The 27,979-nt window shown below is 39.3% G+C and overlaps 1 protein-coding gene across 2 annotated transcripts; it reads right to left on the bottom strand.

Moving 5' to 3' along the window:
- Nucleotides 1–3,343: 3,343 nt before the first annotated feature.
- Nucleotides 3,344–27,031, bottom strand: LOC109465461 (putative ferric-chelate reductase 1). Of its 2 annotated transcripts, XM_019762745.1 has the most exons (17): nt 26,907–27,031; nt 19,950–20,133; nt 19,404–19,555; nt 14,527–14,618; nt 13,524–13,644; nt 12,925–13,026; nt 12,157–12,333; nt 11,675–11,782; nt 11,096–11,276; nt 9,307–9,417; nt 7,804–7,919; nt 7,285–7,374; nt 6,679–6,776; nt 5,842–5,900; nt 5,042–5,182; nt 4,642–4,727; nt 3,344–3,578 (listed from the first exon to the last, which is right to left on the bottom strand). In XM_019762745.1, exons 2-17 carry the CDS (start codon nt 20,131–20,133, stop codon nt 3,486–3,488), a joined length of 1,911 nt encoding a protein of 636 aa, XP_019618304.1. In that variant the 5' UTR covers nt 26,907–27,031; the 3' UTR covers nt 3,344–3,485. The 2 variants fall into 2 exon arrangements, with proteins under 2 accessions (XP_019618304.1, XP_019618305.1); XM_019762746.1 differs by lacking the exon at nt 12,925–13,026 and having other exon boundaries at nt 3,350–3,578; nt 26,907–27,028.
- Between the last annotated feature and the right edge of the window lie 948 nt (nt 27,032–27,979).

Genomic DNA, 27,979 nt, shown 5'->3' with positions numbered 1-27,979 from the left:
CACAAACGGCCGCGTGAGAAATCAACTCCAGTGCGCGGAACTTGCTCTCGAAAATTTATCAAGCCGCTACACTTCCCCCCGCGGCTACCATCCCTCCCCACTTATCCCACACTAGTTCAAATCNCGTAAAAAAANAACAATCTGTTGATTCTTTTTATTCAATCGGACACTTGGTTCCATTGAAAGTCATCTATTCACACACACTACATGTACATGTAACATACATGTACACGTAGTCTTCATTACTTGTAATGACACTTATCTTTCCCTGCTACATGCAGCTTTTGCACACTTTGTTAACTGTGTTTGGGTTATATATATATAGTAGACCAGCAACAAAGCTAACTACCTAACCTATATATGGTATGAGTATTCACCACTGAATTATGATTATACATGGGAGTGCACCTTAGACTTGTGTAGCATTTGGTACTCTGCTTCTGACCCAACCAGAAGCCTACATGCATAAGAAAAGGAACATTGCCATACACTACATAATATATATATGTTACTGAAGAACCTCATGTCAAAATAAACAAAAAAAATCCTGTTGGACTAAATCTTAGCATTGAATTTCATTACATCAAATGCATAAGATATATTTATGGGTTCACCACACCACGAAGTGGTGTGGTGAAACCATATTGCTTTTTCTGATGTTTCTCCTCCTTCTCCTCCTGCCATATCTTTAAATGGATTCAGCTTCTTCATTTTAGGGCCTAAGGTCCTGAAATTTGGTATGGAGGTACAGTGGGCAAATACCCCTAGGCGTTTTTTGAATTATTGTGATACAGGCTTTTAGAATGGTTTTATTTGAGTTTTTTGGCTGTGTAATAGCTAATGTATTACTGTGTAAGTGTGCAGTGTTTACCACATTTGGACATGAGTCATCACAATGGCATGCAAGGCATCAACCAATAGGCATGCAGCTTTCCTCTATTCTCCTTGCTGATTGGCTGTTGGGATTTAACTGGCTTAACTTCATTTACACCTGCACAGAGCCATGCCATACTGACAGTATGTCTGTACTCAAGTGTTTTGGTAGGTATTTTAAGCTTTCCTGCTCCAGCATTGGAATGCGGGCTATGAACGCTTCTTTTTATCTTGAAAATCAACAGTTTGCATTATGCAATCCTAACCAATAATGTAGGGAATAGCTATCCAACTGTTGTAGTCTTAGTTGTATGTTACTTCATACTATAGTTATATCAATGTAAAGCATTGTTTTCCCTTGTGTTTCTCATTCTTTCCCCGCCATGTGGTAAAATGTGGTGAACCCATCGCTATATTTGCTCCAAAGCAAATATTGGCCTTTCTAGTTTGTACTCTACTTACAAAGGTGTGGACTTATACTAAATAATAAATGAATGCTACTAGACTAAGCATACAAAAGTAAATAAAGTATGAAATGCCTTTTTTTTCTTTAATATTATTGAAACATGCAAAAGAACTTGTGTTGCTTTTAACAAAATATTTTGTGGGGATAATATTTGTAGATTCTTTGATTGCCCGTCACATTTCACATCATAGAATACCAAATGCTGCTTTCGTGGTGAAGTCAATCAACTCACCTTAGACATACATACTGTAAAAAGACACACACTAAACTATCTCCAGCTTTTCAGTCTTACATTGTAGAAGACCTTCTGTAAGCCCATGGTTGTACAATTATGTAAAACTGTAGAAACGTGTCTCACCTCTACAATGTAAATACACTACCAAAAATGTTTTTTTATTTTTCTTATTTTCTTATGTTGAGAAATATTTTCTTGCCAGGTGGATTTTCAAGAAAATTTGAGAAACATTCTTCAAAGATTTTGTATGTTGTTTCTTACAAGAATTGTATTCTTCTTTTTTCTTAAGAAAAGAAAATATTTCTACTACAATGCTCACAAACAAGAATCTTAAGAATTTTTAGAATTTTAAGAAAGGTTACAGTAATTTTTTCTGCTACAAGAAATCTTTTCTTATGTACAGTTAGCTCTTAGTCCAAGAAATATTTTCTTGTGGACAGCAAGAAAAAAAGTCATGTGTTTCTTGAATTTTCTTGTTACGGGGATTCTTTAATTTCTTGTTCAAAGAATAATTTTCTTGCTACAAGATACCATTTCAAGATACAAGGAAAACAAGAAAAACAAGAAAAAAACATTTCTGGTAGTGTAGAATCAGCTGTTAAACAATCTATTTTTGTTGAAGACAACACAATACAGACCTCTTACCTCAGTGCAAAAATATATACAGTCTCATATCCTCAGGTCTCACTTAAACACACAACATCTACCGTAACATGGGACATACTTTTTTTTAGTTGTTACGGTAGATGTTGTGTGTTTAAGTGAGACCTGAGGATAACAGCTTCATCAAGAGAATATTGCCTCTAAGAGCAGTAAGTCTTACTCACTGTACCAATGGTCAGGGCTCTGCTTAAAGAAAATCAAGATCAAAAAGCATTTTAAAAAATTGGGAAAATTGAGCTTAACAAGAAAGGCACTTTGAAGACTTTTTTGAACACTCTTACAATTAGTTGTACTTTTGTACAGAGCAGAGTGAAGCTAACTATATGATATCATAAGTGTTGTTATTACTGTATGATAGTGATGTTATCATCTGTTCATTTTGCTTTATCCTATATCCAGGACCTTATTCATACATTAAATTTTTGTAACTTACACTTAATTTGCTTGAGATACATGTACATTGTATCACACAACGTAATTCTACTAAAATTGATGATGTTTCAGAATTTATACAGTTAGTGCTGTTTAGTATTCCATTTAACCCAAGATCAGTAACTAAACTTTTCCACAAGAATAATATGTAAAGGCTGGCTTTGCCCAACTAATTAAGGAATCATAGGGGAAATTTGACACCTTCTTCCATAAAAATATGCTTTCTGTGAAACTTTAAATATGTAAAAAGATCTTCTCTGGTATCAAAGACTGGATACGACTAATCCAAATAAACTGTGTTTAACACATGATAGTTGCTTTAAGTTTTGTGAGTGGTCATGAATATGTAAATGATGTGAAATAGGTAGTATGTAAAATACAGTTTGTCACAAATCTCCCTGTGATTGATTCATGTTTTAAATTTTGTTTAATAATATGAAATCTGAAAAATTCAAAATTAATGACAATGTTTGAGTTTACACTGTATTAAAGGTCAACAAAAATGGATGAGCATGAAAGTTCATCTGTGTTGGTACAAGTCATTATGAAATAAAGACTAAGCTTTAACTTCCAACACTTACCCAAATTTTCGGGTGAAAATCCTTGATTCTGAATCGGACTTCTTTGCAAGAAATTTGGGTAAGTCCCAATTCTGTAACCTAAGTGTTGGAAGTTAAAGCTTAGTCTTTATTTCAAAAAATGGATGATACGCAGAACCTAGCTCCATACAGACACAACATAGTACTCCCAGTAGGGTCCCGGAGAAATTTCATGGAGCCCTGGAGAGAACTCTACAGACCCCTGCAGATTGAAGGATCAGTTCAGTCCCACATAAACCAGTAGGGCGATAAGGAATCCCAGCATCCCCACCACATACAGGCCCAGGATACCCTTCCTCAGACCATGGCCCTGTGAAAAAATAATACACTGTTGAACATCATTATCAACTTCAATCATACATCTTCAATGTACATTCCATGGTACATGTGGTTCAGCTTGAAGCTTACTAACTACATGCATTAACATCATCATGATGTAAGATAATTGTCAAATTTTCTCAGTTTATAGGATCATACATGTAGATGCAACAGTGCCTTTAAGGTGCAGTGCCTTTAACTGTCTGTAAACTATACAGTATACACACACACACACACATGTACATCCTGTTTATCAGTATAGACGAGTGATTATGACTTCACCTGATCTAGTGGTGAAGTCATATAATAATTGTTTTTGCTCGAGTTTCTTCTTCTCCTCCTCCTCCTGCCATTTCTTTGATTCTTTTTGAATTGATTCAACTCCTTCATTTTGGGGCCAAATAACATGAAATTTGGGAAGAAGGTAGAGTGGGCAAATACTCCCAGGCATTTTATTTTTTCATTTTTGTGATACAGGCTTTTAGAATGGTTTTATTTGAGCTTTTTGGCTGTGTTATAGAAAATGTACTATAGCAGTGTGCTACCATATTTGGGCATGAGTCATCAGAGTGGCATGTAGAGCAGGCAACCAATAGGCATGCAGCTTTCCTCTATTCTCCTTGTTGATTGGCTGTTTGGATCTGATTGGGTTAACTCATTTAACACCAGTACAAAGCCATGCCATACTGACAGTATGAACTTTATTCAAGTGTTTTGGTAGGTATGTCAAGCTTTCCTGCTCCAGCATGGGAATGCGGGGCATAAATGCTTCTTGTTATCTTGAAAATCAACAGTTTGCATTATGAAATTAAAAATCCTAACCAATAATGTAAGTGATAGCTGTATCCAACTGTTGTCACTTCGTACTATATTTAATATATTTTATCAATGTAAAGAATTGTTTTCCCTTGTATTTCTCCTTCTTTCCCTTCCATGTGTTGAAATGTGGTGAAGTCATGCTGAATTTGCTCCAAAGCAAATGTCGGCCTTTCTAGTTGCAATTGTCTCATTTGGATTAATATAATCATAACAATGTGCCAGTGGATGTGACGTACCCCAGTGTAGCTTCCTCCTCGTAAAGGCTTGGACTTTGTGTCTGCTGCAGCTGCATTATCCATCTCCATCTCCTCAGCACGGCCAGCTGCAGTAAACAACAACAGGAAAACACTGAAAACAACTGCACACACAAACACACACACAAACACACATACAAGCAAACACAGTGTTACAAACACACTACACTACACAGTCATACATGTATTATAATATAAACACACAAAAACACTACAGTAAGTACATGCAAATGCACATTGTACATACATACACACACACACACACACACACACACACACAGACACACACACACGCACACACACATACACACACACAAACACAAACTAAGAGCACAGACAAACTGCCCACAGCAGAAGAGATGTTATAAGAAGCAGTACTGACATTTGGAGCTGGTGGAACAGTTGTGGACCTCCAGGATGACCTCGGTCAGGGCGTGCCAGATGACCCAGCCCACCATGATGAAGGTGGCAGCAGGAGGCAGGTCCAGCGCGGCCAGGTCCATCCCCAGGAATATGGCCACCACTGGAAAACAATAAACACATTCAGATACATCTTGATAATAAACACATAGATGTCATAGCCAGCTGACCAGATTACCAGGCTAACTGTCCCTAAGGCCTGTCGCAATGGGAGTGAGTGAGTGTGTGAGTGAGTGAGTCAGTGAGTCAGTGAGTGAGTGAGTCAGTCAGTCAGTCAGTCAGTCAGTCAGTGAGTCAGTCAGTGAGTGAGTGAGTGAGTGAGTGAGTGAGTCAGTCAGTCAGTCAGTCAGTCAGTGAAACACATTCCCCAGGGGGGACGTACAGTCAGGCAGGTAAATCTTCAAGAATATGACCACCACTAAACAACAAGCATGTTCACAGTCAGATACCCCAGATTGTATTATGTAGTACAATAGCCATTATCATTATGACACTTCAAGCACAATAAAGAGCCTCCCTATTATAATGCTAATCTTCCAATGGTTTGAACATTTGAGATTAGCATTATACACAAATTTCAAACATCACAAGAAACATACCAATGTATGTGCATGATTAGGAAAAGTATATGATTAGGAAACCTATTTGTCATAATCCACTTGCCTGCCTAGCCTGAAGCTGATCTGGATGAATGCATGATTGTATACATACATGTACATGTTGTACAATGTCATTTGCCTTCAGTAAAAAATGATGACTTACCACCCAGGATTCGGGCAGCTGTACCAACAGCCCAGTGGGCCCAGTTGAAGATGAAGCGCCTGCAAAAGGTAGCGGAAATGAGGAAAAATTTCAGAGTTACCAAATGAAAAAGATGTCATTGAAAAACCTACAAATCTACAAAGTGTTTGTGACAATCTTCTAGGTGATCCCATCTAGAACTAAATACTAGTTACTGTTGTACTAGTTGGGGCATCTCCTAATGTTATCATCAGGCAACTGCAGGGCAGTGAGGCCCTTTCAATGATCAGTTAATGATTAAGGCCACAGAACACAGTATTAATGGGCGACCCCGGGGTCTATGACGCGGGTATAGAAAGTACTGCAGACAAACCTCTTGCATCCTGGCTAGTGCAACTTATGTGAGAGGTAGCCATGAGTAAACTGTGCTGTGGTATAGAAAGGTATCGGCTTGTACACAGTATGATTTGGATTGTGAAGATTTCCCTGTTCGTGTATAAATGTGTGGCATTACGCAACCACGTTCCAGGGTGAGCCGGCTGCAGTTCTGTTGACCCCGGTAGAGGGCCAAATCAAAGTGGTCGTTATTATGTTAAAAAATAAACCATAACGTTTTTTGGTTTTCAGTTATTTTGTAGAATATACCGTATATTTCAACATATTAGTTGGCCGTGATTCTCTAGTGCACCCTACCATAATTTTTACCGCGTCGAAGTGAGTCACCTCGGGGTGCTTAACTATAGGCCCGGAATCCCCATAGGGCGAAAACTGTGTTCTGCCATCTTAATTAGCACTGTTCTGGAATGGAATGTACACACATAAGAAGGCTAGTGTTACTCCAGACAAAGTGTGTCTTACTTGGGTTGGTCAGGGTGTGGTCGTGCCAGGGCCATGAGAGGGTTGATCAGGGCCAGGATCACCACAATGATTCCCACAATGGCATGAGCACCAGCATGCTGTTAGGGATGGAAAAAACTTGATCAAATCACCATAATCATCCCAATCCAAAGAAGCCACGTGACAAGCTTCACTGGGTCAGTCTACTGAGGAAGACCAGAGTGACTGGTCGAAAGCTCTAGGTGAGAGAATTTCTTGTGTTGGAACAAAAGTTTTTAACTTTAAACAATCATGTAACTACCAAGTTGAACTTTCATGATTCTATTAGGACATGTTCAATATGTACATTTTGTACTAAGCAGTCATTGTCAAGACAATAATAAAATACTATTATTTTGAATACATTGTAAAATATAATCTAGATCTGTGACAACTATCTTCGTGCTTTGTTTCACTCTTTACAAGTAGAACATTCATGTCTAAAACCTGCAAACCATTTCCAATTCAAGACCTAAATTCTTACCAAAAGTATACAATAAATATTATAAGATACAGTTATTGTATGCTGTATGAACTTTACTACCCTACAAACAAAGAAGTCCTAGAATAAAAACAAGTCAGCCTTACAAAAGCCCAGAGCCAGTTGTTGTAAGTCATGATGAGGATGAAGGCTATGATGGTGAGAAGAACAGTGCTGATCATCATCGCACGGTGGATCTGTACACAGGAAACATAGAATAAAGTCAATTGTCTGCTTCACAAAATAGAATGTACTACTTAGCTTGAAGCCTTACTAGACCAACCTACAAGCTAGTGTAGACAGAACGCAAATCAAATGAGGACTAAAGAAATGAAATAGTGGCGTCCGTGGCGCAACGGTTAGAGCGTTGGACTCGGAACCAAGAGGTCCCGGGTTCGATACTCACTGCGGCCCGACCTTGTGCCATTGGGAAAGGCACTTTACACGACTTCCCCACCTATACGGTGGAGTGACGCCCACCGAGCCTCTTAGGCTAATCTGTCTGTCTGGGTGCCAAAAACACCTTACGGATTTGGTGCGCAGATGTGACAACATCTCATATTGACCACTGAGAGCCGTAAATTTTTTTTTTTAAAGACTGAAATGAAATACAAACTGTCTCTTACAGCAAACCAGACTTTCTCCTTGCAGAGCTGACTGTCAGGCCAGATGTGTTTGAAGAAACGTGCCATGAGGACACCGACACTGGCGGTACAGATCCAGGCAATCATCATCAGGGAACCTGTAAAACATCAATCAATCAATGAAATACCTTTATTGTACATTCATGCCACGACGGGCTAGGTACAGGTCAAGACTTAACAGACACATAACAAGCATATATAGAAAAGTGGAGGCAATAGATGCACTACTTGACTTAGACAAACATACATAAGGAACATACAAGTCTTAGAGTACTATACTAGCTAGGCTAATACAAAGTGTTCTAGTCACTGAGCTAATACAGAGTGGTCAACTTCTTTTCGCTTTTTTGGACAATGGAAAATGTGGGAAAAGATCATGTTTGTGATACAGGGTTTGTCTACAACATCATACCTGCTCAGACTAACCTCTACCCTTACATGTACTAGCACAATCTACTGTATTAGCCATTTGGGTACCAAGTCTCTGTTAATTACAGGGCTAAGCATTTACACATACAAGTGAAGAGAAACAGTTAAACATGTTCATGACATCTATTTCATAAATTTCCATGATGATACAATGAAGGTCTTAGTTACTACAGAGTACATGTACATGCAAGCTTGATATTACATGTACATGTACACATGTACATGGATGTATAATAAGTATACTCATTTCTGTATGTATGTGTAAGTTTCTTATTTCAAATGAAATAAAAAACAAACAAAACTAGAAAGGCCAATATTTGCTTTGGAGCAAATACAGCGATGGGTTCACCACATTTTACCACATGGCAGGGAAAGAATGAGAAACACAAGGGAAAACAATGATTTACATTGATATAACTATAATATGAAGTAAAATACAACTAAAACAACAGTTGGATAGCTATTCCCTACTTTATTGGTTAGGATTTTTAATTGCATAATGCAAACTGTTGATTTTCAAAATAAAAAAAAAACGTCCATGCCCGGCATTCCAATGCTGGAGCAGGAAAGCTTGAAATACCAGTACCAAAACACTTGAATACAGACATACTGTCAGTATGGAAATGCTTCTGTGCAGGTGTTAATCAAGTTAAATCCCAACAGCCAATCAGCAAGAAGTATAGAGGAAAGCTGCATGCCTATTGGTTGATGCCCTGCATTCCATTGTCATGACTCATGCCCAAACGTGGTAAACAAGGCAAACTAACACAGTAATACATTTGCTATAACACAGCCAAAAAAACTCAAATAAAACCATTCTAAAAGCCTGTATCACAATAATTTAAAAAACGCCTAGGGGTATGTGCCCACTGTACCTCCATACCAAATTTCAGGACCTTAGGCCCTAAAATGAAGAAGCTGAATCCATTTAAAAAATGGCAGGAGGAGAAGGAGGAGAAGAAGAAACATCAGAAAAAGCAATATGGTTTCACCACACCACTTCGTGGTGTGGTGAACCCATAAAAACAAACACGTAGATAGCCATAGTCCCTTTACCATGTGCTTTGACAATGTCAGGGCTCCCTGCACCAGTCACTTGGGTGGTACTTTGGAAGTCAACCTTGCTGGATGAAAGTACACGGTTGGCAGTGTGGTAAGTCAGAGCATCTGAAATTATAGAATTAACACATTTAATTAGTCTGCATCACAACAAAACTTTGATATATAATAAATTTTATTGATAGTATCATGATATTTGTGAGAAATAAAAAGAGTACATCAAACTATTCAATTATTACCATATGTCGGTGAAGGTTAGACATCCCGGTAATAAGGTACGCCAAAAAGCAGTTACTAAAAGAAAATATCAGTGCAACAGAAAGTAAACATGTAGATAGCCATAGAACTTTTACGTATATGTCCCTTTACCATGTACATGACGAACCTGCATTTCTCCTCTGGTCTCTTAGTGCTATCTCTTAGTGTCACTGACGAAAGCGAGTGGATGCTACCTGAAACGTCTGACCGTTTCCAAAATCATATCCAGTTACTTGAGTAACTGCTTTTTGGCAATGGTTATCATGTACATGCACATTGGCATATGTTTGTCTTTTTACCACTTTTTGCCTGAGACCAGAAGGAACATGCAGACAATGGATGGTCGGATCTTGCTTTGGAAACATTGATCCATGCCTATCTTTGTTTGCATACTTTCATTTGCTTCTAGCTAGGAATGACTTTTGTATACATGTTAAATGGTCAAAGCTACAAACGTACGTTTGCACAAATCGATATCTACTAATTACGTATAGTTATGAGAGAATAACTAGATTTCAATTAGGCTATTACATGTTGTAGGTTATTCTCTAATAACTACAGGTAATTAGTAGATATCAATTTTTGCAAACGTACATTTGTAGCTTTGACCTATATGCACATGAAGATCATACTTTTATTACTCCGTGAAGGAGGTCAGGACCTCCGGACGGAGTGTTGTGAAGAGCTGATTTTTCGTTTTCGCAGTCAAAACAGTGGGTTCTCTTTGTGTAATCGGCACGCAATTTTATACGCCGTCTGCGTAGGTTTAGGCAGTTGTCTGGTAGCAGAGGTTCTCTAAGCAGATATCCCGGGTATCTGACCGGCGGCAGTAACACTCACGGTGCTGGCCGCAACTGTTGCTGGAATTTGGCCTGTTCCAGTCTCGCTTAATAAGTAACAGGCACGGTAAGACGGTGGGGCTGTCTTCGTTAATAGTGACACGACCATGATAGTCCGATCTTTATGTGAATGCAATGATTGTGTGTGTGTAATTAAAATGAACTTCGAACTTGAAGCACAGTATCTTTACACGCCCTGGGAGCATGTAATGGATTTAGGTCTTTTTATGTTTTATGGTTGTGACACGCCCTCATTGTATTAACCGTTGCTTGATTATAATGTCTGCACAGTAGGTCTGGCGTTGACGCTTGGGATTGTTTTTGTTGAAATATATAAAACTTCACGGAGGATTGTTACCTATGGCTTCTTGTTGCAGTTATTTATACAATGTACCAAAGTGCTGTATTAGAGCTTTAAAGATAATTACATGTATATTTGGGGCAATAAAATATGACAACGTCATCTATATGGTCCATAAAATCATATTCATAACCCTTTTGTACCCAGGTATCAATATTCAGTACAACTACAGTTCTTTCTAAATTTCTTTGTGACAAAGGGATGGAAAGTTTAAAATGCCAAATTAGCCAGTGAGGAAACCTTAATGTAACAGTTACAGTACAGTACCTACATAATGATTGTATAATCTACTTGACAGGTTTGTTGACAGACAAAGTTCTAACCATACCTCCAGCCGTAGACCCCTTTGACATCAGCAGGAAGAAATCGTTGTTCAGGTTGTAAAACTTCCCGTTGTTGACCTTTGCTTGTCTCTTCTTCCTGCCGGCCGCCGCGTCGTTGATGGATCTGGTGAACTTACACGACACGACGCCATCCACATACGACCCATCAATCGCTGAGATTCCTCCCTGGGTCAACAGGAAAGAACAGCATGGCTTGAAAAATGTAGAATCTGAGCATGTACAAATGTAGTACTTACTGACAATCATTGGTTCAATTCTATGAATAACTTTCCAGAGGGAGAACCTCATTAATCTGGCGCACTGCCTCCACACGTGTGCTGGTGTTTTGTCGCATAACCCGCACATCTGTTTTCCCTGCCTTGCAAAAAGAAGTTCTGCTGCAGTACCAAGGTCAGCCACCAAGAGGCCCATATTTGACCTTGACCTTTGACCTACCAGCATACCAAATGTCATCACGATCCATAAAGGCGTTATGAAGTTATGCTGACCACAAATGTGCGGAAACAAACACAGTCGCGCCAAAAACAATACCTCCATTTTTCATGGAGGTAAAACCTACATACCTGGGTGGTGTCCCTCTCTGGCCTTGACCTTCCAGTGCTCCAGGAGGAGAAGACAGTGGTACGGCCTGAGTCCGAGTTATACACACACTCATAGATGTCATCTGACCCCTGCAATTCATAAACAACATTCCATTCATGTTCATTATGGTGTTTATACATGCACATGACATTGCATTCGTTAAAAATCCTTCCCACACCTTTCAGTGCACGGGGCCTGTACATGTGTCCTTCTCCACTTCTGTACCCCTAATGGGCCACACAGGCCACTACAGTAGGGAGCTAGTCTACCTCTTGGTGTGTGTGTGTGTCCCATGTTTTTTCATATCATTGAGTGCTAAGCATAGATAGTTTTTCTTTCTGGACTTTAGCTCTAACGTTAACGTGTCACAGTAAGTGTTAATGTGATAGGGTCGGGTTTCATGTTGGTTTTGTGTGCCAACAATATATAATGTATGATAGAAATTATATATGATAAACTGTACCATTGTTTCGTCCTCTGAGATGCCCACAGCCACGTATCCTGGTGACCGCCCGCTGACTTCAAACAGAACGTTGTTGCCACTGGTCTGCCATGAGGAGAAGTAGTCACATGCTGGTGGGGCACACGCAGTGGGGGACTGGTAACAACCTTTGGTGGAGCCACAACCACTGGAACTCACCTAATGTAGGGAGAACAATGTCAAACTGAAGCTAATTTTGTGTACAATAATAAACTATGTATTTAACCCTAATTATCTTCTCACCTTCTCACCCTAAGGCCATGCCAATTTAATTTGTTGTTTCTCGGATTTTTTTTAGCAAAAATATGAAGCGACAGGGCAAAATAAAAATTAAAAAAACAGGCCAAGGTAGCCCATGATAGCCGGAAATGTTACAATATGACCCTTTAAATGAAACAAAGTTGCATTGTTACATTGAAAAACTTTAACAACTAGGAAGAAGAGGACTTTCTTCAACAGTTACTGGTTGAGCCAAAATATGTCTTTTATTGTGCATTTTGCAGTTGATTTAGAACCTAAATATTTTTTTTTTTGCAAATCAGGAAAAATGGACAGGGCGAATCCAAGAAACAACAAATTAAATTGGCGTGGCCTAATAATCTAATATGCCATAATGGTTAAGCAGATCGCCAGCCTTGCTCGCGACAAGGGGCAGTGGAGGGCTCTAAAATTTGTAACTCTTTCCACCCGGGGAATCCCCGATTCACCTGTTCTCCTTTCGCACCACAGAAACAGACATTCTGTACATACATTTTCCGATAAAAACACGGACTGTTCGCGTGGAGATGCAGAGCAGCTAAAAGCTGTTGTCGTTGTCCTGACTTGACTTGCAGTCACCTGCACCGCAGCCGACTGATGATGATGATTATGGTTATAAATGTAGCTGATGAGACTTTATAAAATGTCACAACTCATGCAAACTTGAGTATTAATTTAAAAACAGTATCATATTCATGATCAGTTGGCAAACGGTAATTTAAAAATGCACAGAATAAAATGCATGGAGAGTAGACGTTGTAGTATCATCATCATCCACTCATCTTTGGTTACTATGTGGAGTAAAACATGTTATAATCTAGTGAGTGACCAAATTCATATGATCTAGGATCATATCAGTGAGCAAGTAGATTTTATTGTACTCTTTCTGTTTCATCATCCAGTGAACTTATTCATCATCAGAATCAGAAATGTACCTCTTTTATTGAAACATTATCATGCAAACATTGATGTCAGAACACTTAGATATAAAGTTACAGGCACGTGTAATTATAACAAAACTCATAAAATGTAATTTTGCATTGTATGGATGAATATAGATTATTATTATGACATGAGAAAGATGTAGTTACCCCAATATCCTGGCCACCACTAGTTGCTGGTGTGGGTAGAGGGCCAGCTGTAGGGTCCTGTACATAGTCAGACCTCACCCCACTCACCCAGAAAACCTGCTCTGTCTCTACAACTGTGGCCCTACATAATAAAAATAATAAATGGTTTATTGGCCAAACATCACCCGTGCAATCGCAGCCTTATATTGCTGAATTGATGCAGGGTTTACAATCAGAATACAAATGGTAATAATACACATAATAATACACATAATGCACATGATACATTATTTGTTCCACATTTATGTGGAACTGCCGCAAGGGTCTGTGCAGAGCCATTCGGCGCCACAAGGTGACCTCAATACGGCTTTCCCCAACCGAAGTTAGGTACCCATTCACACCTGGGTGGAGTGAGGAAAGTCGTGTAAAGTGCCTTTCCCAAGGACACAGCGTCGGGCGCATGTTCAGACATGTCCCGGGTACGACTGTCCCGGTTCACAGTCGAATGATCTACCACTACACCACCCGACGCCATGTACATGTACATGACTGTACAATAGTCAATGTCAAAGTCATTACTGGATTTCACCGAGCAAACTTAGATCATTCTTACTAATACATTTTGTAGGAAAAAAATCTTGTCTTAATCCCAAACACTACAGCCTGATTAAATTGCACTCAAAATCAATTGGCAAATGACTGCAAGCATGTTTTAACATGATGGTTAATCCAGAAAAACATTGTCAACTTTTGATTGTTTCACAGTTCAAGCCACCCAGATCATCTTGAATGCATGCCATCAAAAGCCTACATAAAACCTAACTGTATTCGTCCAAGGCAATTATCTGAGACGCTTTGGATGTCGTCACAAATGGGGTTTTGCCAACCAGCACATAATTTTTTTTTTATTATTCATTTTTCACAGAGGTTGTGAGTAACATTGGCGCATCTACATCTAAATGCCACAGCAAATATTACCAAAACTTTCCTGTGCAAGCCAAGAGAGACAAAACATTTGTAATACCTGAACTGTATGTGTCCCACACGGTTGGCAGGTGCAGTCCATGTAACAGTCACACTTGACTTGTCTGTCCGCCCTGTATGAGTCACTCCATTCTGTGAAACCAACACAACATTGCATGATTCAAGCTTAGTACCACAGTAGTATGCATATATAGCCATTTAATATTATAGGAAAGGTAATGATTACTTTTGGCCTAATCAATGCTTGCAAATTATAGTATCTTTCCTTGCGAGGTAGCTTGGTATTTTAACATGACTGGTAAATAATGTCATTATGCTAGAACACACCAGCCTTTGATGCCCTGCATCACGTGGTAATACTAATAGGAAAACAAGTCCAGTATTCAGACTGGCAGGCTGAACTGGCAATGGAACCAAGCTGAACAACTTCCATTTGTTATTGTTACTAGAGTTCCCTGATCTCATACCTTCGCCAGATGATGTTAATCTTTATGACTAACAATTTGTAGATTATTCCCCCTGATTGTGCAAATAGGATCCTTATTTTCATGAATTACTGTAAGTCTACAAATTTCCGCGGTATATTTAGATTCGCGGAATTCGCAGGGACCTTTGTACCGCGAATCTATTTCCCCGCGAATATGTTTTGCGTAAATATGCCCCCCCCCCACATGCATTCATGACGGACCTCAAGTTTAACCGATTTAACACGACTGATAACACATGCGATTCACAAATCTCTCCAAATCAACGTTATTCTTAGCAAATGTACGTACAGTTTGTTGAGTATCAAAATTATTTAAGTTATACTGATATCAAAATAACATTACCTGACACCGAAATTATCGCGATACTGCGGCACTAGCACTGGCCGCGTCAACCGCATACTGGTAACGTTAACTTACCGCCGGACAAAAATCTTTGCGTGCAGAGCGCCGGCCATGCGCGCGCGGGTGCTTGAAAATTGCGGGCACATCGGGCAAATGTACAAATAATTTGATGAAAAATATAACTGCTGGTATCTGGGAAATGCTATTTGGTTCTCTTTTGCGGGAGTTCTTTTTTTCTTGTTTTGCTCGATAGAAACGCTAGCGTGGGTCTACAAGGAACCGAAGGCGACCTTTGCATGCTTCCGGGTTCGGTTTGAACGACAAAATCTCGCCGAAGACGGCATAAATTTGCTTAGGAATATATATTTTCCCAAAAGATTCTTTTGATTATGCACTTCTTCTCTAGTATCGATGTGTAGTCATGGAAAATAACGTTTTAGCGCTTATTTCCGAACGAAGAAAATTGTTTACACGCGCGTCAGATCGATCCTTACCGCCGGCACTGACGCAACAACCAATCAGAGACGCGAAGCGCGGACACGTGATGCAAGATTTGCATACCTACAGAACATGCACGAAACAAATTTTTGCGCCGCATTTTAGGAGATAAATGCAGGGACACGAACTTTTATTATTTTATATTTTGCTATACACTTTACAAGTTCTTCGTCGAATAGCCAAGGGGGAATCGCGAATCTAAAAATACCGCGGATTGTCCATTTTCCCAAAACCGCGAACTTTAGGCCCCGCGAATCTAAAGAGACTTACAGTATATCAATTTATCATATTCTCAACCAAAATACAGTCTCCTATTAACAAACAATGCCATTCTAGCATTTCCTCATAAATTATGCAAATGAGGTCATGATTTGAATACATTATGTTTAATGCACCTTCACTTGACTTTAAAATACCACAAGTATGATATTCCAGACAGTTATCATTACATAATTATAAAATTTTCTCATAAATTTGTGAGAAGCTACATGTATAATAACTGATTAGGGCCTGTACCAGTAGCTCCATACTTTTGATTTGTACTTGTGTTGTTGTTTACAACTTCAAGTGAGTCTGTTAAACATAATGGATCTACAATTAAGCACTGTTCTTTCCCCTGACTACAATATTATGTTATGTTGCACAAATAACCAGAATCTCATATTAAGCTCACAGTCTGTCATTAACTGATGCAGATGCACAATGCATAACTACTAGGGCTGCGTACCAGACCGTAAAAATAGTATCGGTCCGGTCCGAAAAAAACAAAATGTCGGTGGACCGGTTTTTGGAACCAGAACAAACAAGTAAAATCTGAGATTTTATACCTCCGGGCTTTTTATTGTATTGTATTTTTATATAGGGTTTTAAACAAAGAATTTATCGAGACCGGACACCCCTCTGTGTGAGGGGTCATATACGTGGACCAGACCGAGAATAGCTTAAACACGCCAAAGGTCAACGGTCGCGACCACTTTCACGCTCAAAGGGGTGTTCTGGGGCCACCAGAAGGCACCATTTTCACGCCCAAAAACACATATACAACTAGAGTTCCACGATCTCATACCTTCGCCAAATGAAGTTAGCCTTTATGAATAAGAAATTATATATTAATCCCCCTGATTATGCAAATAGGATCCTCAATTGCATGAATTATATCTGTTGATCATATTCTACACCAAAAGACAGTCTTATCTTAACAAAGAATGCCATCATAGCATTTCCTCATAAATTATGCAAATGTGGTCCATATTTGAGTAAGTTATGTTTAATTATGTTCACCTTCACTTAACTTTCAAACACCCCAAGTATGAAATTCCAGGCAGTTACCACCATGCAATTATAACATTTTCTCATTAATTATGCAAATTAAGTCTTCATTTGCATAATCAATATCTGCCTGTGTTTCTCTCGTTCTTAATAACATATGTTACAAGCTTGGACTTCCAATAATGGAATGCAGCTGATTTAGAGAATTTCCTCATTAATTATGCAAATTACATTCATATTTGCATAATTGTAATGTCATTATGTCAAGCATCACTTAAGCTACCTACATACCAAAATTCACGATGATCCATCAATTGGTTCTTGAGTTATCCTCTTTTAAACATTTGTCCTTTAACCCCCCCTGCAGTTCTAGAGCAAGCAACTAGGGGGCTCAAACTCATGTCACTTTATCCCCAGCACAAGAGCTATCTACCATCCAAATTTGGTTACCCTAGCTTGTCTGTATCATGAGATATCAAAACCGGAAGTTCTGCTGCAGTACCATGACAAGCCGCCAGGGGGCCCAAAATCTAATCATTTTGAGGTCTCATCAAGACCTACCCAACTACCAAATATCAAGTCAGTCCATTTAAGCTTTCTCAAGTTATCGTGTTTACAGACAGACACACACACACACACACACACACATACACGAACGCCTCTGAAAACATAACCTTCTTGGCGAAGGTAATAAAAACAAAAGAACGTGCATCATCTGCAGCCCAATAGCAAAACATATACCGAGTCTCAAAAGAATCCGTCCACCCAAACGCGAGAAACAGCTGCGAACATGAAAATCTAAATCTCTCACAAAACCGTTCCGCGGAAGGATGTCTCCTCCCCCGGTAAAAATTCATACTTGATCACAACACACAAGAAGGCCTGCCAGGAAAATGAACATCCAGCATTAAAATAAAGAGATTTACACAACTTAATGACGTTTTGTCCCAAGTTGAGTAAGTGTTTTGAACTGAAAATCATCAATATACAGTTCACTTTGCACTGATTAGAAAAAAAAAGTGTGTGTCATTAAGAGGGTGACTGAGAACTAGTGAGAAGTGAGATAGGAAACCTAGTTATGTCATCCAATTTTTTGTTATATTATTACCTTCGCCAAGAAGGTTATGTTTTCAGTAGCGTTTGTCCGTCTGTCTGTCTGTCTGTGAACAGCATAACTCAAGAAGCTTAGTATGCATTGTCATGAAACTTGGTAGGTGGGTAGGTCTCGATAAGACCTAGAAATGATTAGATTTTGGGCCCCCTGGCGGCTTTTGTTGGTACTGCAGCAGAACTTCCGGTTTTGATATCTCGCAATCTGGACATGTCAGGGTCACGAATTTTGGTCGGTAGATAGCTCTTGGGGTAGGGAAGAAGTGACATAAGTTTGGCCCCCCCCTAGCGCCTTGTTCTGGAACTGCAGGAGCATTTGTTGAAAAATTTTCGAAGGATGATAACTCAAGAACCGGTGGACGGATTGTCATGATTTTTGGTATGTAGGTAGCTGAAGTGATGCTTGACACAATCAAATGATAATTATGCAAATCAGGAGCTAATTTGCATAATTAATGAGGAAATTCTATAAATCTGCTTCGTTCGATAATAGGACTATGAAACACTTGTGACATGTAATAGAGAACGAAAAAAACATCTGAGGATATGGATTATCCAAATGAAGACCTAATTTGCATAATTAATGGGAATATTTTATAATTTCATAGTTGTAACTTCTGGGAATTTCATACTTGCCACATTTGGAAGTTAAGTGAAGGCGAACATCAATAAACATAATTAATTCAAATCATGACCTCATTTGCATAATTTATGAGAAAGTGCTATAAATTATATAATAGCCTTTTTGTGAAGATAAGGTTGTCATTGGGTGGAAAATATGATCAACTGATATAATCAATGCTAATGAGGCTCTTATTTTCAAAATCAATGATTAAAATTGTATGATTCTTCAACCGCAAGGGTTAACATCATTTGGTGGAACTCTTGTTACAGATGTTCTTTGAAAGATACAGGACAAATTGTCAAGACTTTATTCATGTTTCTGTTATTATTGAGGAATTTCTGAAGAACATGTGACGCGCGTGAATTTTCAGGTACAGGTACAGGTCCGGACCTGGACCTAAACCTCTGTACCTGTACCTGTACCTGAGGTTACAAAAAGCCCTAATAACTACAGTGGCTGCATGATTGTTTGGCTACATTTTTTGTTAAAAGAATATGAGTCAAATTTTCTAAATCCAATAATATTCCCTAAAATATAAGAATAACAGCATTTACTAGACCTGAAGCTGAAAGAACGTTGACTAACCTCCGAGTTTGCCTCAGAGCCACAGTTGACAGTTTTGGTGGTGCCAGAGTCAAGGCTAGTGAACCTTCCTTGTGCATCTGTTGATCCAACAGTTCTGGCTTGGATAAAGAACCCTCGGAATGTCGCAGAGTTACCAGTCCGACTTAATGTCACTGATTCAGAGATAAAGTTAGAGTTAATATCAATGAACTTCTTACAAAAGACACAATGTACATACTATAATGCATATCATAATGTGTATTTAGCACAACTTTTCCAGACATACTTTAACATGTAAACATGACTAAAGTTTTATGGTGAGTTTTGAGTATAAATCATCTGTATTACATGTAGGTACAAGTGCACATGTAACTTAGATCTGATTTCAAAGGTACGGAAATGATATTATTTTGACTGTACAAGTTTTGATAACAACTACATTTTGTAATAAAAGATTGCATTATGAGTGTTTAAATATCTACAAAAAAATTACATTTTTTTAATTCAAAGCTGTGAACCAAAAAGAATCTTTCCATGAAACAGTGATTTTCCTGTTTAATCTCTTACCTTGAATTTCGTCGCCGCCTGCGTATGTAGTATTGCTGACCACTAGTTCATACGGAGGCGTGCTGGACTGCTCAGACGGCCCGTGTTGGGGGGTCATGTCCAGACATGCCTGTGCTGGAGCACCTGATGGGTACGCTAACCCGACTGGTGTGAGGGCCAACAGTGACAAAATAACACCCCACATCTGGAACAACATGTAACAAACAAGGCAATCAGCAAACTGGCATCTATATTTCTGAAAAAAAATAAAAGCAGTGACTTTGGAAAACAGTGACTGATTTGCATATATGGGGAATCTCATACATACACACACACATACACACACAAACACACAGACACTGTTACACACTCACACACACACACAAACACACACACACACACACAAACACAGAAACAGAAACACACACACACAAACACAGACAAACACAGACACAGACATACACGCACACACACACATGCACACACACAAACACACACACAGACATACACACAAACACACAGACATACACAATCTCATATTCCACGTTCTTCTGTGCACTCGGTAAGTCTTGCAAATCAGTCTTTTGTGCCTCATAAAAAGGAAATTGAAACTCTAAGTCCTGTTAGTATTTAAAAGACATGGGAAGGCTTAATACATGTGAGTACATGTAGTAATGACACTCGTCATATCTAAACAATTAATAATTTATCACCAGCGAGTTGATGTACATGTATAATGTAATTCTACATAATTACTATGCACTCACCTATCAAGCTCCAAAAGACCTAGCCAAAATTACCAAAAGACCTTGTTGTGTCATAACAATACAACTAGCTGATAAATACAACTACATGTACTCTCAAAGTAGCTTGGTGCAATTCCAAAACACAATTATGATTCTTAATTTAATACATTCTCCTCTCTACTTTTTCCAGTTACTTGAGGCAACTACATGTAAGATCTGGATGTCTAGAAATCATTCCACGTATACTGTATACTCCAAGTATACTGTATATCTAAGATTGTGTTAAAAAATGTGACACCATATCTGGAATGTTGTAAACATAAGCCAGTTAGGCCACACCCTCACTCAAAAATGTCCCCACACAATGTACAACTGCAGTGCACCCATGAAAAGTAGCTAATATAATGTACCTGAAAACATGTCACTTTAACTTATTTTCAATATGTAAGAAACTATATTCATACAGCATTATTTACCTTTAAGTATTTGCCTGTAAGAGACTCATGTTTCAATCCAGTGCAGACCTCCATTTTTAACCTTTCAATGTAATTCCATAGATGCATGAATAACAAAAGATACCTGGGGGCTGTACGCACGTGTCCTTCACAAACCTGACTGGCAAGTTACAGATTTCTGCAGCTCATGACGTAGGGACTATTAGGCAAAATAACGGCCTCGTCAGACCAGTATTAGGTTTTTCATCAATTTTCTACACAGGAGGAGCCAGTAAAAACCCTTCTGGTCCCGGGCCGGGGTTGGAACCCACAACCTCCCGGGCACCAGAGCTTCATAACCAGACGCTCTAACCGCTCGACCGAAATGGTCTAGACCCATCGGCCAGGTCAGTTGGTAGCGCCTATAAACCCCCCACTGTTACACTACTCCCCCTTTTCTTTTCAAGATTTGTCCTCGAATCTTCCGAATTCAACATCCCTGGAGCGGCGCTCTTTGCCAGATCTCCCAGGGCCGGTGTAAGAAACAGGAGGGGCAAGTAGAAACTGGTAAAAACCCTACTGGTCCCAGGCCGGGGTTCGAACCCACAACCTTCCAGGCCCCAGTCAAACACTCTAACCGCTCGGCCAAAAAGGTCTAGACCCCTCGGCCGGATCAGTTGGTAGCACCTATAAACCCCCCACTGTTACAGAAGACTTAAATGAAATTGAGATCTTCATGTTGGTAGTCCAATCAAAAAATCTGACCACGACTAGCCAAATGTACACACCTACATGTACATGTACAGGTAGATCTAGATGTAAGTCAGAAAGCAATGTGCTAGAAAAGTAGAATGTTGCATCCAGAAACAAGTTGATACCCCTCTTAAATTCCTATTCAAATCGCTCTTTTTCATTTTTTCTTGCATAGACAGTCTATGATCAATATTAATCATGAATTCATACCCAGTACTAGCTATAAGAGATACAATTTTTATTTTGTTGCATTTTCCTATTTCAAGAATGTACATTGTACAATTTGTAGTTGAGCTATACATTCAGTAGTTTACTGGTTACATGATACTACAGTGACTACAGATAAAGATCAAAGATTTTCTGGGTCAGGGAAGTTTAGATGCTCACCTGGCAGGGCTCGAAATACTGGGTGCATGTGTACCTTAGTGCACCCAAAATTGGAGCTGTGCACCTAATTTTTTTTCTGTGGGTGCATTGGTGCACCCAAATATTTTTGTAGGAATTTTTAACGTTAGAAATGTATAATAGTATACCAGATATTTTTGGTCTCTAAGTATCACAAAAAAATAATAAAATCTTTGTTGTACTTGTAGTACTTGTTTTAAGATTTTGAAGTTAGCTCTTAATTTAGATTCAAGCTCAGAAGAGGAGCAGTAAGACCTGCAATTAGGTTTTGTTTCATATATAGTAGAGGGATAAATCTCTTTGAGTACTCTAGCGGACAAGAGAGTACTAAAACAGACTCATCACAAAGGACAAGACCAAAAGAGAGCTGTGAGAGCTCTGTCCCCACAAGAAGAGACTCCAAAGAGAACTGCTGTAGATTTCTTCTTGACACCTAAGGTTGGACCCCCTCAGACATCATCAATTGTTTTGAACAATTGATAATTAAATGGAGATTAGTGTCTAACCCTAACAATAGAATGACAATGACATAAAACCAACATCACAGCAGCCATGTTTTCACAGGTGATTTTGAAAGAGACTTTTCAAACAATGAGAAATTTACGTAACAAAACAGTCATAAAAAAGAGACTTGTAACAGACTACAAGAGATCTGAGATAGCATTTGGGAGAACAATGCCTAATCCAAAGAGAACTGCTGTCCTCAATTGTCCGCTAGAGTACTCAGAGAGATTTATCCCTCTAGTAGTATATGGTGCACCCAAAAAATTTTTTGTGCACCTATTGACCTAATTTTCTAGGTTGGGTGCACCTATTCCCAAAACTGAATTTCGAGCCCTGCCTGGTATTTTCAATGGAAAGTTCTCAAACATTCAGGCATGTCATTGAAACAAGATAATTCAATGCTGCCCAGTTCATTATTGACTTATCCACGGGTCATTAAAATAAGTAAAGGGCAGGTCAACATCAGGAAAAAACTCTGAGTGCCCCAATTTCACCTGCACAGTAAACCCTGCCTTTTGACCCATGCTAGTGACTTGATGTTAGACAACATAAACTGCTGATTCACGATTACATGCAAATTATCATATCATCACAACTTAATATGTAACTGAATAGTGTGTTTCATCAAATGCTCCTACTCAGCTACAGTTGCCCTGTAGTCGGTATGACTATATACTTCATCAACCGACTGTAGTATATCTAAAATAAACAACAACAATAAGACTATGACTAAGATTATGACAGGCAAAAAACTCAAAGTCATGTCTTACCACTAATACCAGGTAAGTATTCTCAACAGTTAGTAGTACAGCAATGATCTGCAGTTTGTATATTGACAGTGCACAGTGTGAGTGTGAGTTTCTGAACCACCCAGTATGGTCAGACTTGATATCTGACTCACAACTTCTAGGTAAAGTGATGTGTGCATGTGTACACTAAACATTGTGCAGGTTTACACTAAACAGTGATTATATATTTTAGTATCTCGCGTGACTGAAGTGCATTTTTCCAAGAAGATCACAAAAGGCAGGATTTGAACCCTGCCTTTCCCCTTTCAAATATCCTGTTGTTCCCTGAATGTCGTGACTTGCTCCATGGAAGAATGAGCACAGTAAAAAATTGTTTATCAGAATGACTAAAGCCTGTGGTAAATGAGACTAACATGTTGTAGCATTTACCAATAACATACATTAGTTTCTATCAGAGCAAAATAGACCCTACTTCAATTTACGATATTTTGTTGTTTTGGCATGTTGTTGGTTTTTTGTTTGGCATGTTGTTGGTGTAAAACCAGATGCCACGATAGATTTGAAGAAAATTTGACTACACACGCTACTTTAAACCTAATAAATAATTCACTCTGGAAAGCATCCTTGAAGAAAGGGTAGCCTATAAATAGTGCATAGCTAAGGACAGTTGTAATGAAGGGGTAAACACAATGCGCTTGAACCACAGAGAACAGCATTCTTGACTGAAATGGTGCATGTGACCTGGTATCAGAATTCTGACCCCCAGGGGTGCCAGAGTATACAGTGCAATTTTACGGAATACAGTGCAAGTTTACTAATATACAAGTTACAACTTGCAATTTTACGGAATACAGTGCAATTTTACTAATGACGTTGTCACGTTGAATCACGTGACTTGGACCTGGCTTTCCCTGCTTTTTTTTTTCATTTTCAAGATGGCAGACGCCGCTGACTCACATATTTCTGTCTTTCTTCGAGCGAATGCGAAATGATCCCTGTGTAGTAACATGCCCTGTGTGTAGTATGTAGTGATTTGACTTAAGGTATATCTACGAAAACGGTCAAAATTCACTCGAAAAACACATACAGAAAGACGTCCCTGGAAAGCCGGACCCAGGTTACGTCATAACAACGTCAGTAGTAAAATTGCACTGTATTCCGTAAAATTGCACTGTATACTAGTACTAGTACAATTGCACTGTATTCTAATACGATTGCACTGTATTCCGTAAAATTGCACTGTATACTAATACGATTGCACTGTATTCCGTAAAATTGCACTGTATACTCTGGCACCCCTGACCCCATAACTGCTAAAATGAAATGGATCTCAAATAGTACAGGTGTAAGGATAGTGATGTGTGAATAAGTGTAAGGAAAGAGGATGCAGCAATACAAGCAGTCATGCCCTGACGGACATGCAGTCCCTTCACAGTCCCACTTATGTTTGTGTTTAACTAACAGTCAAAGGATCAAATAAATACGTTTCTGTAGCATGGCACATTACTGTTCACGTCATCGTGCAAGGAACTGGCTGGTACAGGCTTTAGTTTGCTTAACCATTCATACGTCACAGCCATGTTTGTTAAAGCTGTGCTTTCAGACCACCTGTTTGAATTCTAACCAAAACAAAATCTTACACCCAGACTAATTACCTTCCCCAAGAAAGTTATGTCATGTATATTCAACACAGAAATGAGTGTGGCAGTGCTTCTCTTGCATGTAGTCATAAGCTACTCTCCAAGCAGAGGTAGGGTCGCTCGGTATTTTGGCAGTATTTTCGCGTTTTTAATACGTCTTTCTACTTTTACGGGGTTTTTTTTTGTCTTCCTCCCCTTACCTCTGCTTGGAGAGTAGTCATAAGCTAATAAACGCAAGTATGAGGGCCTGCATGGGGGTGGTCCCGAAAACGCTCTACGCTAAATTTTGAGATCCGGCTATGTATTACGCTACAGTAGCGATTAAGCTTTACGATAAATTCCAAGTGGTTACAATGCATTACCTAGAATTAAAACTCAAATTATGCTCTACACAAAATGCGCCAATTACGCTATATGTTGAATTAGAGTTGTCCATCTCTACATAGACTTAAATTAAATAGTTAAAACGGTCGATTACGCTCTACGTTGTGTCTTAAGTATAGTCAACAGTACAGCAATGATTGATATATGACATATAACTCATTATATATGAGTGCACACTGTGAGTATGAGTTTCTGAACAACCCAGTATGAAGACTTGATATCTGACTCACAACTTCTGGGTGAAGTGATGCGTGCATGTGTACACTAAACAGTAACAATAGAGTGTATTACATTAGTATTAGTATTCAAACAGCAATGGCGAGACTGAAGTGCATTTTTCCAAGAAGATCACAAAAGGCCAGATTTGTACCCTGACTTTTGCCTTTCAAATATCCTGTTGTTCCCTGAATGTCGTGACTTGCTCCATGAAAGAATGAGCACAGTAAAGTTGGGAATGCGGGCCCCCATGTATAACATTATGGAAATGTACAAAAGTGTAAGCAAGGGATGTAAGCCCTGCAACAATAGTAATGGTGCTATCCTATTTGTACACTGGGTCTTCGATACTCGCCTCCCAAAAGATTATTAGGGAGCAACAATGGGATCTGTGATATGAGGGGGCCCGCAAGCCCTTTTCCGTAGAGCGTAATCGGCCGTTTTAATTCTACGTAGAGCGTAGACGGACTGCTCTAATATTTTTGCGTAGAGCGTATTCAGCGTTTTAATTCTACGTAATGCATTGTAACCACTTGGAATTTATCATAAAGCGTACTCGAGAGGTTTCCGAATTCAGCGTAGAGCGCTGTCGGGACCCCCCCTTGCAGGCCCTCATCTGTGATATGAGGTTGTCAGCAGTAGGCTACTGCAATGACCACTACGAAGGTAAAACAGGGAAGTTTCCTAAATGTAATTTGTTCCTTGAAAAATTCATAACGTTATACCTCGCCTTACCTCCCACGCAAACCTTTTAAAATATTCACCTGTATTGTTCAACTGATTGAACCTACCCTTGGGTGTAACTCAACACTGCATAGCATGATGGAGCACTTTCAACTATATACCATATCGTCAGCCGTGGCGACTCTTGACTCGGGCTTACATTACAAGGGTACCATATCGTACGTACTGTACGGTATTTGTAGGCATACAATCAAATCGCCAGTCAAAACGCCAGTACACCAGTTGGAAAGCCACTAACTCCTTGCATAATATTGTTCGCCCGCGTTTATATCGTTCCCATATGTTAACGTTAGAGGGGGAGATTCACTCGGTTACCAAGAAGGCGCTCGGTCGTTTACGTACCCTCTCACCGTTCTGTGGAACCACACCGGTGCCAACATGTCCCTGTTTGATTTCTGCTTACCTTCAATCCTGGAAGTCGCTGCTACAAGAGGAAGAAACGCCCGAGGTCTGCAGTACAACGGCGGGCTGTGAGCGGCGGAAGGACTTACCGGGACGAGGGCGTGTTTTCTTCCTGATGACCTTTCACCTTTGACGGGACACACCGTTATACATGCAGAGTAAAATGGGGAGGGTTCGCCTACTGGCTACACGTTTTATTGCGACAGGCGGTGAGAACCAATGTAGAGATGGCTTTAAATTACAGCGTATATTATATATCCATTCGACAATGTAATGGGGCCCGGATTGGCACTGGGAGTGTTTGAAAGGATCCCTATTACAACACATAATGGAGTCTCCCTGTTACGTGCCTGATTGAATAAATAATGTCCATGTGAGTTTGTTCATTAGGACGTTGACTCCATTTCAATGTTTTTATTGAACGGTGAGACAGTCTTTAGCTGGATGAAAATCGGTCAATAAATTGAGCTTAACTTGAAAAGCACTCCGAGAAAGCAGTTATCTTATAAGACAACATCATTTTGTACAATTTATAAAAAGATTCGCAAACTTGCCACAATGTTTCATTTTATACTGTTTTTAAGATGGATTTCATCTTGTTGGCTCTGCCTTGTTTACGACTACATTTCAGCTCAATTTTGTATTATGTAACGTTTTGCATCAACTATTATAAAATGAATTCTCAGTGACAAGAGACTGTTATCATGGACACGCCTACAGGTGGGAATCTGTGCTTAGTCATGCTGAGTCACTGCCGCCCGGCCATGTTCAAACAAAGAGGCTACGGTCTTACATAATGTACCTGTGTGACACAATGTCTGACATTTGGCTAGGACTCCGTTTGTTTGACCAACGACCTTGGTTTGACCAAGGGCTATAATTATGTAGCCTTGTTTGACTGGATGCCAAGTTGGATTGCGTGTCTGCATGGATTCGTCCTTTAACAGATCACAGTCATTGCCATATCTGTATTTAGAGATTAGGCCACACCAAGTTATTCTTATGGATGACGTCCTCTGGAGACCCTACATGTAATGCGCGAAAACAAAACAAGAAGGCAGAAAAAATAAATGC

The sequence above is a fragment of the Branchiostoma belcheri genome, unplaced genomic scaffold (genome assembly GCF_001625305.1).
Source record: "Branchiostoma belcheri isolate BF01 breed outbred unplaced genomic scaffold, Haploidv18h27 scaffold150, whole genome shotgun sequence".
NCBI classification, from domain to species: domain Eukaryota; kingdom Metazoa; phylum Chordata; class Leptocardii; order Amphioxiformes; family Branchiostomatidae; genus Branchiostoma; species Branchiostoma belcheri.
This window is presented reverse-complemented; position numbering and strand designations above follow the sequence as displayed.

Excerpts from the sequence above, each read along its gene's own strand:
- LOC109465461 (XM_019762745.1), bottom strand. The coding sequence starts at position 20,133 with ATGTGGGGTGTTATTTTGTCACTGTTGGCCCTCACACCAGTCGGGTTA. Across the intron at positions 7,920-9,306 it reads TGACATTGTCAAAGCACATG|GTTCCCTGATGATGATTGCC; the intron begins GTAAAGGGACTA and ends GATGTTTTACAG. Across the intron at positions 3,579-4,641 it reads GAGGAGGAAGCTACACTGGG|GGCCATGGTCTGAGGAAGGG; the intron begins GTACGTCACATC and ends ATTTTTTCACAG.